This window comes from Malaclemys terrapin, chromosome 3 (genome assembly GCF_027887155.1).
Source record: "Malaclemys terrapin pileata isolate rMalTer1 chromosome 3, rMalTer1.hap1, whole genome shotgun sequence".
Lineage (NCBI taxonomy): Eukaryota > Metazoa > Chordata > Testudines > Emydidae > Malaclemys > Malaclemys terrapin.
The window spans coordinates 32891654-32903963 of NC_071507.1; the positions used below are offsets into that span (position 1 = coordinate 32891654).

At 39.5% G+C, this 12310-nt stretch overlaps 1 protein-coding gene across 2 annotated transcripts in view; it reads left to right on the forward strand.

Annotated features, from left to right (window-relative positions):
* SPTBN1 (spectrin beta, non-erythrocytic 1) overlaps positions 1-12310 on the forward strand; it is a 200960-nt gene that overhangs the window by 182599 nt on the left and 6051 nt on the right. For both annotated transcript variants that reach the window (XM_054021962.1, XM_054021963.1), the window contains 5 exons: positions 1138-1334; positions 1985-2094; positions 3514-3577; positions 10237-10475; positions 11893-12066. In XM_054021962.1, coding sequence (XP_053877937.1) covers positions 1138-1334; positions 1985-2094; positions 3514-3577; positions 10237-10475; positions 11893-12066 — 784 coding nt within the window. The remainder of the gene's footprint in view (positions 1-1137; positions 1335-1984; positions 2095-3513; positions 3578-10236; positions 10476-11892; positions 12067-12310) is intronic.

A 12310-nucleotide genomic window follows, 5' to 3' on the forward strand; every position in this document is an offset into this window, starting at 1 on the left:
TGGAATGGTGGTTGAAGTATGAAGGGACATATGAATCTTTAGCGCATCTGGCACATAAATATTTTGCGATGCCGGCTACAGTAGTGCCATGTGAATGCCTGTTTTCACTTTCAGGTGATATTGTAAACAAGATGTGGGCAGCATTATCTCCTGCAAATTGTAACCAAAGTTGTTTGTCTGAGCGATTGGCTGAAGTAGGACTGAGTGGACTTGTAAGTTCTAAAGTGCTACACCGTTTTATTTTTGAATGCAGTTATTTTTTGTACATAATTCTACATTTGTAAGTTCAACTTTCATGATAAAGAGATTGCACTACAGTACTTCTTTTAGGTGAATTGAAATATACTATTTCTTTTATTTTTTACAGTGCAAATATTTGTAATCAAAATAAAGTGAGAACTGTCCACTTTGTATTCTATGTTGTAATTGAAATCAATATATTTGAAAATGTAGGAAATGTCCAAAAATATTTAAATCAAAGATATTCTATTATTTAACAGTGCGATTAATCGTGATTACATTTTTTAAATTGTTCAGTTAATCTTTTTAATCACTTGACAACCTAATAATATTGTAACATCGCAATACACAGTGACAGATAGAGGTCACATTTCATAAAATCTTAAATACGTCCATTGACAGTGTAAGGCCCAGCCAGCAATCCATTATCTTCTTATTAATGTATGGTTAATGCATTATTTGCACCAAAGACACATGCTTTGCATAGTTCTACCACTCGGTTGGTTCCTGAGACACGAGCTGCACTCCTGGCAGTGTTACTGTAGTAGAGCCCAATTCAACTTCATCTGAACTCAGCAGATGTCTCTTCATTTACTTCTACAGGAGCTGGGTCAAGCCCATAATTAGGAGTTTAGGTGTTGATTTGTGTGTCTTATTGCATCTCAATATAAGCATTGCTCAAACTACCTCAGCAAAACTAGAACATCAGAATTACAGTTCTAGTATAATTCCATTCAATTCAGTTGACTTTGTTCAGAGATAAATTCAGCCAAAGACACTTAAATCCCTCCCTCCCTCCCCCCCCCAACCCTTCTAAAAACAAGAACTAAAGGCACCTGACTATATTGTGCCACTTTTGATGTCACTAAGCACTGACTGCCTTATATTTTTGCTCAGTTCTGGAAGTACATCAGTTCTCAAGGGATGCTAGTGTAGCTGAGGCCTGGCTGCTGGGACAGGAGCCATACCTATCCAGTCGTGAGATAGGTCAAAGTGTGGATGAAGTGGAAAAGTTAATTAAGCGGCATGAAGCGTTTGAAAAATCTGCAGCTACTTGGGATGAAAGATTTTCAGCACTGGAAAGACTGACTACAGTGAGTACTCTTTATGTCCCCAAAGGGCTGCTTTCTTGGCTACTTTCCCGTGTTTTGTTCACTGCAATATTTACACTTTCCCTTCAGTTTATTCAATCAAATTGACCCTGTCACTCAAACACTACATGGCTCTCCCACTAATGCTAATACCTTCCCCCCCCCCCCCGCCTCCAGAGAGACCCTAGGTGAATGAATGGCCTTTGCAACAAATTGGAGCTGTGTGAGGCCAGAGAGGAGGAGAGAAAGCGTGTTCCAGAGTTGAGGGGCCCCTCTAGCCCACTGGCATACAAATTGCATTACTTGCCAGGGCTTTAACAGTTTAGGATGTTTTCTGTATATTTAATATAATGTGTTTGTTTTGAAGATACAATCACAATCTGTAAATTACTGAGGAAATGCTCCATTAGTTGCTAGTGTAGGAGATAGTAATTAGGGCCCTGATATTGCATGTCCTTCCTTACATGGACTGCAGTGTGACAACACACTTGTGTGATAATTTGCAGGATTGGGCCCAAACGTTTTGTTTCAATAAACTTTAATTTTAATGCTGTATCAGCAAAAGCCCTGAGTTATAGGCATCTTCTAGAAATGCTTCTTGAAAACGACTGAAGTGTGAGTTGTTACCATTCTCCAATATTTTCCCTCCCTAGCTGGAATTACTGGAAGTACGTCGACAGCAAGAGGAAGAGGAAAGAAAGAGGCAGCCTCCTTCCCCAGAGCCAAGCCCAAAGGGTCCAGAAGATGCAGATTCACAACAATGGTAAGCTCAGACCAAAGAAGGCAAACTGCACATGAATTACTCCCCACTGGGCCCCACAAGTAATAGTAAACTTACCTTCAGACAAAAGGCATGTGGTGCATGCGCATTTCCAGATTAGAGACAGTAATGACAAGATGGCAGATGCTAGCACCCTGCACAAAGGAGCCCTGCTTCTCTGTTGAGCCATAACTCTGCATAAAGATACAGGATATTTACTAATGAGTCATAGTGGAAAGTGCATTTTGTTAACTGTTACCAGGATACAAGAGGGGCAGGATTGTCATTCTGAGGCAGAGGGAACTACCGGTTAGGAGCAAAGAACTCTAGGAACAACCAAGTTTAGGAAGAGCTTATGTTCTGTTGTAGTTTGAGTTGCCAGCAAAGCCAAATGCAAGGAATGGGATAAGTGTGCTCTAGTACAGTGTGTCTATATTTTGCACAGAGGAGGGTTGGAACTTCATCTGTCTGATTAAATGAAAACAGTTGTCCTCAATTACCTGCTCAAACAATCTTTGATTCAGAACTAAAGAATGAGGGGGAATCTGAGTGTAGAGAAGAAGGCCCACAAACAAGATATTTGATGCTGACAAAAGCCCAGTTTCATTTAATTAGCCTGCAGGGAGCTTGGTTCCCCTCCTTAGGTGAACACACTGAGGACCAAACCCATTGAAGCATGGGCGGCGCGCGAACTGCCAGCTTGGGGAGACTGGCCTGCCCCTTTCCCCCGCCAGAGCACTCCCCCCCCTCCCCCCCCGCCATCTTCCCAAGGTTGCTGGCGGCCTGCCCCAGCCCAGGGCCACCCAAACGCCTCCAGCTCCAGAGCTCCGGGAGTCCCTGGCCACAGGCCGGGCCCCCTAATCCCAGCCCAGGGCCCCGGCCACAGGGGAAGAGCGCCGATGAGAAGCAGGAGGGGTCCTGGAGGCTGAGCGTGGGCAGGGCCACACCGGGCTCTATGGGGAGCCTCAGCCTCCCCCATCCTGTGATACCTGCCGCCCATGCATTGAAGTCAGTGGACAGATTGATTTCGTTCTCAGTGTAAGGACATGTGAGTAAAACTTTCTAGGTCTGCACATTTGAGGAAGTTGCTCAGTGTGCACCAAATACAGTTACAATTTAAGTCGCACGCAATTTGCAGTTATTTTCTATGTGATGAGGACAGAATCCTAGTTAGGTTATTATGATATAAAAGACTCAGGGCCTGATTCTGCCTTCACATTATTCCATATCAGGTGTAACCCACAGAACTCAATGTACTTACACTTTTAAAACTGATGTAAATCGCAGGAGATTCAGGCATTTGTATAACAATTGCTTCTATTTCTACAGTGCACAAAATTCAATAGAAAAGTTTGTTTTTTGTGAGGAAGGTTTTGTGACTTTCTAGAATTTCATGCAATTTTGTTTTCTGTCTCCCAACAGGGATGGTACAAAAGGAGAACAGGTTTCCCAAAATGGTTTACCATCAGACCAGGAGTCTCCACGGGTTAGTTACCGCTCCCAAACCTACCAAAACTACAAAAACTTTAATAGCAGATGGACAGCCAATGACCGGCCATGGTCTGGACTGTGACATGCAAAACCAATTGCAGCGAAAAACGTCTTTATTCAGTATTTTATTGGTTTTAATCTTTTGGCTTCAAATCCCCTGCTGCTTTTCTCCCATCCAGTTGACTTTTATTTAATTAGTAGCCCTCTTGGATATATATTTGATTCACTTTAATCCTTGTTTATTTGAATCCCTTGACTGACACTCAGTTAAGTTAAAATGATACTTTTATTTCCTGTTACTTATTTTGAGTTTTTCATGTCATTAATAGCATTAAGATTTTACAGCTAAATCATCCTTTAGATGAGTAATTGAGATTTAATGAGATTACATCATAATGAAGAAGAAAACTAAAATCTGACAGGTATGACGCATTCAGTTATACTAACAGGTTTCAGCGCGGCAACATTATTAAATTAGCTGCATTAGCAAGTGAGTTATTTACGAGGCTGAAGATAATCTATGCAAATGAGCTTGGCAGTACCGGCTGTGGGGGAGAAAAGAGTTATAACTACCAAAAATAAAAGCCTAAAGGTTAGTTGTGTAACATTCCATGCAGAATTAACTTTTTAACTGAAGATAAAAATAAACAGAGAACCTAGAATGCTAAAAATGAGCAACTGGTTTTTTGATATTCAATCTTTATAAGGAGTTTTAGTCTTACCGCATAACGTTTAGGGCCAGATTCTCCCCTGATTTCTGCTCAGTTTACACCATAGAAACTCCATTGAGTAAAATAGACACACCCTGGGTATGGTGTTGTAACTGAGAGCAGACACCAACTCTGAAAAAGGAGCTGCAATGCTTTCTTTAAAAAAAAAAAAATATACACATAATTGTATAAGACCCTGAATTTTTAACTGAATACAGGCTAAATCATTCTTGCTTTATTCATGTGAGTAATCCTTACCAATAGAAGATGTCCAAGTGAAGTCAATGGGAGTGTGCATAAGAATAAAGCAAGCAGGAGTTAGCCTCATATGTGCAGACTTAAAAATTACCAATAAATACATTTATTTATAACAACAGAATAGTAGAAAATTGATTTGTCTCTGATACCATTCCTGCCAAGGCCTGAAATCAGGGTCTGTTTCCCCTGCAACTTTAATTGCTGCATGCTGTTGCTCCTTGTTATGTCTTTGGATCTGATCCTGTATGGTGCTTAAAGTCACCTTAAATAACCTAAATGAGGGGCCATGGGCTATTAGAGTTATCATTTTTGCAATGGAAATGCAAAGCCCTGTATGACGGGTTGTCACCCCCAGGATGCAGTCTGGGAGCATGGGAACCTCTTTGCCCCCAAACCATACAGCTGGGCTGGTCCTCCTCACACTGCTCTGCTGGTAATTCAGCCAGTCTCTCCAGGCCTTGTTATCACCAAACACAACAGCAGGTGGCACCACACACCCAGCTGAGCTACCTGAGTGCTTTAACTAAGCCACCCAGCTCCCCAGCCTTGCACCCTTGCTGGAGTATAAACTCAGAATTATACCATCTTGCTCCACAGGGTTCTGTACAATGCAAGCTCATTAATATATTTGCTTCCCTCTCGATGTGGGAAAGATATGCAACAGCCTTTGTTTACAGAACTGAGATTTTCCCAGACACTTCACTCAAAACACCCTGGTTAAGATAAAACATAAAACAAGTTTATTAACTACAGAAAGATAGATTTTAAGTGATTATAAGTGATAGGAAACAGATCAAAGCAGATTATCTAGCAAATAAACAAAAAACCACAAAGTAAGCCGAACATACTAGATAGATAGTATTTGAATGAGCTATTTCTCGCCCTGACTGATGATACAAGCAGTCCAACAAGTTTCCATACACAGGCTAGAAATCCCTTTAGCATGGGACTAGCACGTCCCCCAGGATACTTGCACGCAAATAGGATAATCATATTTTGGCAAATCATAACTTTTCCAATGAGACCTCACATGATCCGTCTTGTACAAAATGCATCATCATTATGCCATAATCATATCACCATGATGAATATGGGGTGCAGTGTGACACCCTGAACTCAGACTTTGGCAGGAAATGCATTTCAGCAGTTCACCTCCCAAATACCTATCCCTAGTGCTTTTGGTTCTGCACATATATTCTGTAAACATTCTGGGGTGTCAGACAGTTTTTCCATGTTCCTTTCTCCAATAAAGCATTTCAATTCATCTTCAGTATTAATATTAGAATGATGAAAACTAGATTGTTTTAAATGCCAGAGCTTTGCAAAAGTAATGCCACAAGTAAATGTGATGAGGAATTTGAGAGCGGGCCTGCAGTAGCACCACAAAATTTTTCCATACAGCAAATCTTCTTGGTTGTTACCATAACCTTATTCAACTTTTCTTTTCTTTTCGTTTGTTTTTGTTTTTTTTATTATGGAATCTTTTTATAACACATCTTATTAATCTTCACCACCTGCATGTTGATCTCTTAATGAGAGCTTTCTAGCCTATAATTTAATGAACCACATGTTGCAATACATTAGACATACACCACTTTTGCTATTTGTAACAGAGTTGATATAAGCTGCTGTTGATGATCAAAATTTAGATTTCAAAAGAATATCTTAGCAAAGGTGACTGATGGACTGTTCTCCAACAATTGTACTTTTATAATAACTTAACTTTCCACTTCATGATGCGTGTCTTTTCTTTTCTTTTGTCAGGATAACAACATATAGCTTCTTAATCTTTTTTTAAATTTCTGTATACAAATATACACAAATGTTCTGGTGGATTCCATGCACCAGTATTGGGTCTCTGTGCCTTTAAAAGTATTATAGTACTCATAAAGCTTAGTTGCGTCTTTAGACTTGCCAGACCAGGAAGCCTTTACATGTATTCTGGCTAACAATAAGTTATTTAGGTAGATAATAATTTTTAGTTTATATTATTAGGGTTAAATATACAAATTTTGCTTTACTGTCAAGAAAAATGATTAAAATCATAATGCCAGACACTAAGGGAGTATAATATTTTTACCTGTTAATTATGACTAAGATCTCAAAATTATATCTTTGACAGAACAGTTTATTGGCTGTAATTTATTTGTCTTTGAGTTATAGTGCAGAGACTCAAGTTGATGAACTGAATGTAATATTGCTTCATGCACTTTGAAAATCAAAGGGTGTTTCTAATCATGTCACCAGCTGTCATGTTGCATGTCACAGTTGTGATTTAAATACCTCATGAATAGTAGCTAGCCACTAAAGTACTTGCAACTAACCTCCCATAAACAGTCACAATGAAGAAAAATGTATTCATGTGTGTTAACTGTTTTGTTATTGTAACAGTACAGTTTGCTATTAATGTTTGTCCTCTGTTATGTTGTTTCTGCATGCTCAAAGCATGTTTCCATTAAAGTTTATTTAGCTCCTCTTTTTTTTTCTTATTTTCATGGCACATACTTGGTATAAATATTTGTGGTCCATGTGCAGATTTATTTTGCTTGTCTTCTGTTCATTGTGGATAACATTATAAAAAAGAAAATTATGCTACAAAAATTTCCATTAGCTTTTCATAGTCCTAGCATAACTGTAGTGTTTTAGTTTGCATATGCATTTTGGTTTTTATTGCAATCCAGTAATTAAAATCAATAGTTAAATTGTAAGTGGAAATAGAAGTTCAGGGACTGATTATGTAATTAAAATTGGCAGTTATTTTTTAAAACAACAGGTTTGCAAATCTCAGCAGTGAGTTATTTTTTTTTATCTCTTCCATAAAAACATTCTAACTAGATGTGCAGTGGCTGTACTGAAAAAGTTCTCTGTTTTACCTACAATGAGGAGATATGGGTACCTCCATATTTGTGATAGTCTCATATCCTTCCTATACTTACTATGGAAAATTAGTTGAATCCTTCAAATAATGAGGTTAGCTTACAGGTAGTTTTACGTAGTTAGATAAGGCTATTGGCAAGTATTTAAGTTACCATCATCCACTGTAATGTACAGTTTACACACATGCCCAGTAATTAATTCTTGTTCTTCATTTAAACTTCATACAGTCTCACTATATAGATCTGTCAATTTAGAAATAAGAATTTGTTTCAAGTACAGTAATTAAGCTGTCACTAGCCAAGTAGCTTTTTGCTTAGGCCCCCACACACACACTTTTTTTTTTTTTTTTTTTTTTTAACATGATGAATTGGGATGTTAGCTTGCTTTTTTATAACATCCATTTCCTGGTAACCATGCTGGCAGCGTTAGGATACTCATCCACCAGTCTTTTTTCCTGTAGCATGTTTTGTTTTATTTTGATGTTTGGTTAAAAGTGGCAGATGTTAATGGCCCAAATTTCACATTCCCAGCTTGTGTACACATACTTGTGCTAGTTCAATGTAGAAACAGTCGTGTAGCCATGGTAGCACAGTCAGCAGCCACATGGCTTAGCTCTGCTGAGTACAAACCTGTCTGAAATGGGTGAGTACATATTCCGCACAGCTTAGCCGTCTTACCCCTGCCCATGCACTATGGCTGCACTACTACTTATCCTCATGCTAGTTCTCATTAAGCTAGGCATGTGTATGCGAGCTGGGAATCGTACCCTTAGCTCATAATGTAGACGTAGCCTAAAGGTGTAAAATACCAACAGGAAATAGATAGAACCATAATCCAGGATGGACATTTTCAAGTGGCACTTGTTTTCCAATAAACTAGATCAGCGGCTCGCAAACTGTGGGTCAGGACCCCAAAGTGGGTCGCAACCTCATTTTAATGGGGTTGCCAGGACTAGCTCAGACTTGCTGGGGCCCGGGGCCAAAGCCCGAGCCCCACCACCTGGGACCAAAGCTGCAGCCTGAGTACCACCGCCCAGGGCTGAAGCCAAAACCCAAGGGTTTCAGCCCTGGGTAGCAGGTTTCAGGTTACAGGCCCCCTACCTGGGGCTGAAGCCCTGAGGCTTCAGCTTTGACCCTCCCACCCAGGCCGGTGGGGCTTGGGCTTTGGTCCCCTCTACTGAGGTTGTGTAATGATTTTTGTTGTCAGAAGGGGGTCTCGGAGCAATAAAGTTTGAGAAACCCTGAACTAGATTGTAGGGTTGTACATCTTTAGAGGTATAGTCCTATTAATTGAATATGCCTGAAATGTAATGTGAGTTGTGATTCTTTCCCTGTTTCAGTGATGTAATGTATATACTCTGAAAATTTAGTTTGTTTAAAGGCAGTTAACCAATCCTTCCCATATTCATAACAAGTTTATACTTGAATTTTTCTAGGGTACAATATATGATGTACAATGATCTAAGATATAATAATTCACAGTTGACAGGCATGAAAAGTTCTAGCAAAGGGAGGTCTAATTTGTAGTTCATTGCCTAATAATTCTGCTGCTTTTGACTTGTTCAGCCGCTGTGCAACAGTGGGAATGTCTTTTAATTATTGTGCCATTTGAAAATACTTGCTTGCATAAAAATGGTACAGAATGTTTGTAATCTACTAGAGCATTAGCAGCTATGAGCTTTAGTAACTTGCTAATAACAATACCAGACACTCATTGTGTAACCTGTGGGCTGCTACCAAAGGCTCTACACGTCAATGTAATGGTACAGGAAAAAATAAAACTGGAACCAAGCTGCATTGCAAAAGCACACTAGCCATTAGGATTCCAATTTAAATGATTTTTGGATGACTGGCTCCTGAAGACGTCGACAGCTTGACCAGTCAGAGCTGCTGGAAACCTGGCTGCTCTCTAGGCTATCTCGAACACAGTGCAACAGGCAACGCGATCAACAAAGCAAGTGATGGGCAAGGCCTTGGTTCTGTCTTTGTTTGGGGGTAAATAGCTGTGTGATGTTGAGTGACTGTGGTGGTTTCCAGTTCCTTTAACATAAATCCAATCCACCTAATAATGAAGTCTGCAACAGACTTTGATAAATTGACATTTGACCTCTCACATTTTCCCTGTCTTTAAGATCCAAATCCTAACTGGGATGATGGACATGAAATGCATGGTGTAATCTTCCTAATTTCTGCATGTTTTGATTATGTGCTATCTGGGACCTGGGGAGAAAGAGCATTTACAGAAACCAAGCAATTTTGCAACATACATTAAAGTTGTGTTTTTGTGAATGCTCCTGGACAGTTCTGATTGTATTTTCTGTTTACTTGCAATTTAATACATGTTTATAATTTATATTAAACTTAAAACAGTAAAATTATAAATATATGTAAGGTGGCTGATGTCTATAACTTTAATTATTCCTCTAATGTTTACAGAAGTGTGATTGTTACTGTTGCAAGTCTTTGAGTACTTAGCAATGGGATGAAATGCTCTCATTTTAGGATTGACAATATATAAAACAATATGGATTGATTAACAGAACAAAGTACAGTAAAACTCACACTGATGTTTAGCTCCTCTTATTTTTCCTGTTTTTTTTTTCCATCTGTAAAATGGGTACTAATCCATTCATAAGTCTAATTTCCTTGGCCTTCTGTGTCTCCATGGGGGTGTGAAAGTGATTTTACTGGACTGTCTTACTCTATAGACAAAGTGTACACTCAGCCACACTGTGCAAGATAGAAAATTAACTCTAAGATGTTGTAGCTTTGTGTGGCCTCTAGCTGAATGTTTTTTCCACTGTTCCTAGGTGGCGGAAACTGTGGAAACAAATGAAATGGTCAATGGAGCTGCAGAACAGAGGACAAGTTCAAAAGAGTCTAGTCCTGTTCCTTCCCCAACTGCAGACCGCAAAGCCAAGACCGCCATTCAGGCTCAGACTGCGGCTACCCTACCAGCCAAAACACAAGAGACTCCTTCAGCTCAGATGGAGGGCATTTTGCATCGTAAACATGAGTGGGAGACACATAACAAGAAAGCCTCAAACAGGTAAAGTAGCCAACATTTAATGTAAATAAGTTTTACATTCAAATATACATTAAGACTACTAAATTTGTAACTACTCATTATTTGTACTACATGGCCCCTAGAAGCCTCAGTCAACATTAAGGCCCCATTGTGCTAGGTGATGCACAAACACATGGTAAAAGATAGTACCTACTTGTAAGAGCGTACAGGCTAAATAGACAGAGAAGACAAAGGATGGAGAAAGGAATTTTATTGTTCTCTTACAGATGGGGAATCGAGGTACAGGGAAATTAAGTGACGTGCCCAAGGTCACGCAAGAGGTGTGGGGCAGAGCTGGGAATTGAATCCAGATCTCCTGAGTCCCAGTGTAGTACCTCAATTACAAGCCCGCGGGAAAAGAAAAATGTGCAAGTGTGGTATTAGAAGCATCTACGTTTTTAGTTGTTTGTAATTAATACCTTCCATCTACACTGCAATCTGCTCAAAGTGTGGGTTGAAGTTAGATTTGTATGTACTGGTTGATTTAATTTCTAAGGGCCTTACTCTGCAGTGCCCATACATGGAACACTCCCATTGAAGGTTTTTATCTTTGTGAGGAAGCAGAATCAGGTCCTATATGACCATTAAGGGGAAGCACTGGGAAAGCCATAACTATAATTTGCCTGGAAAATAAAGTGTTGTCTGAATCCTGCTCTAGCTCATCACTCCCTACTACTAATGGAGTGAAGTGTTGGGTTGCAGCCAAGGGGGCAAAGATTTGAATTACAGTAAAATGCCTGTCTTTGTCCTCTTGTCTAGAGTTCCACGTCACATGGAAAAACTATATTTGTGCTGTGACTACTACTGAGGAAAAAGTTTTTCCACCGAGCTGAGATTCTACAGGAATGTGTCAAACTATAAAACTTGATGTAGATAGTTAGGTCAGAGGTATTAATATTCAAGGAGACCTGCTTCTAGTATTCCTTTCTTTTTACAACCATGTTACAGAAGGAGGTAATAATTACTGCTACAGAGGGTATACAAGAGTCAAGAATTTTATGCACAATTCATCCATAATCTTATAATACAGTGAAAAATCCCTCTACAAGAACAAGTACTCATTAAAAGGTCAAGCAGTTTCTCTCTCGAATATGTAAACTGCCTATTTTCCAAACAGTACTCCCACTCTTAGGGTATGCTAATGTTGTATAAGAGAGAGCTCTAGAAATCTCTGTTCCATTTGGCACAAGATCAATACTTTTGTCTTGAAACAGCACTTGCACGAGAAAATTCTCAGCCTGCAGTTATGAGGGCGATACGTGTTTTGCTACCTCCCCAGACTGAGTTGTTGTTCATTTTATAATTGTATAAAGATAATTGTACTTGATTCAGTCAGATTCATGGTTCATTGAAGAGAATTAGACTTACACATGCTTTGATTACTTTCCCTTTCTTGAAGATCCTGGCACAACGTGTACTGTGTTATAAACAACCAAGAGATGGGCTTCTACAAAGATTCCAAGGCTGCTGCTTCTGGCATTCCCTACCACAGTGAGATCCCCATCAGCTTGAAAGAAGCAGTCTGTGAAATAGCGGTTGATTACAAAAAGAAGAAACACGTGTTCAAGCTAAGGTATGATTGTTGGAGCACCGTTCTGGGAAAGGAAAGGTTTTATTGCAGAGCATGTTCTCTCCCTGACAGACAGCTCTCAATCCTACAAGGTGCTGACTACCTTCATCTTCCATTAAAGACAAAGGGATTTGAGGGCATTCAGCCACCAACCCAGAATCTGGAAACTGGCCCTTTAACATGTAGAACAAGGTTTATTTTTTTAGTTCCTTAATAGGCAGAGAAGCTAAGTTCAGCTTCACTGATA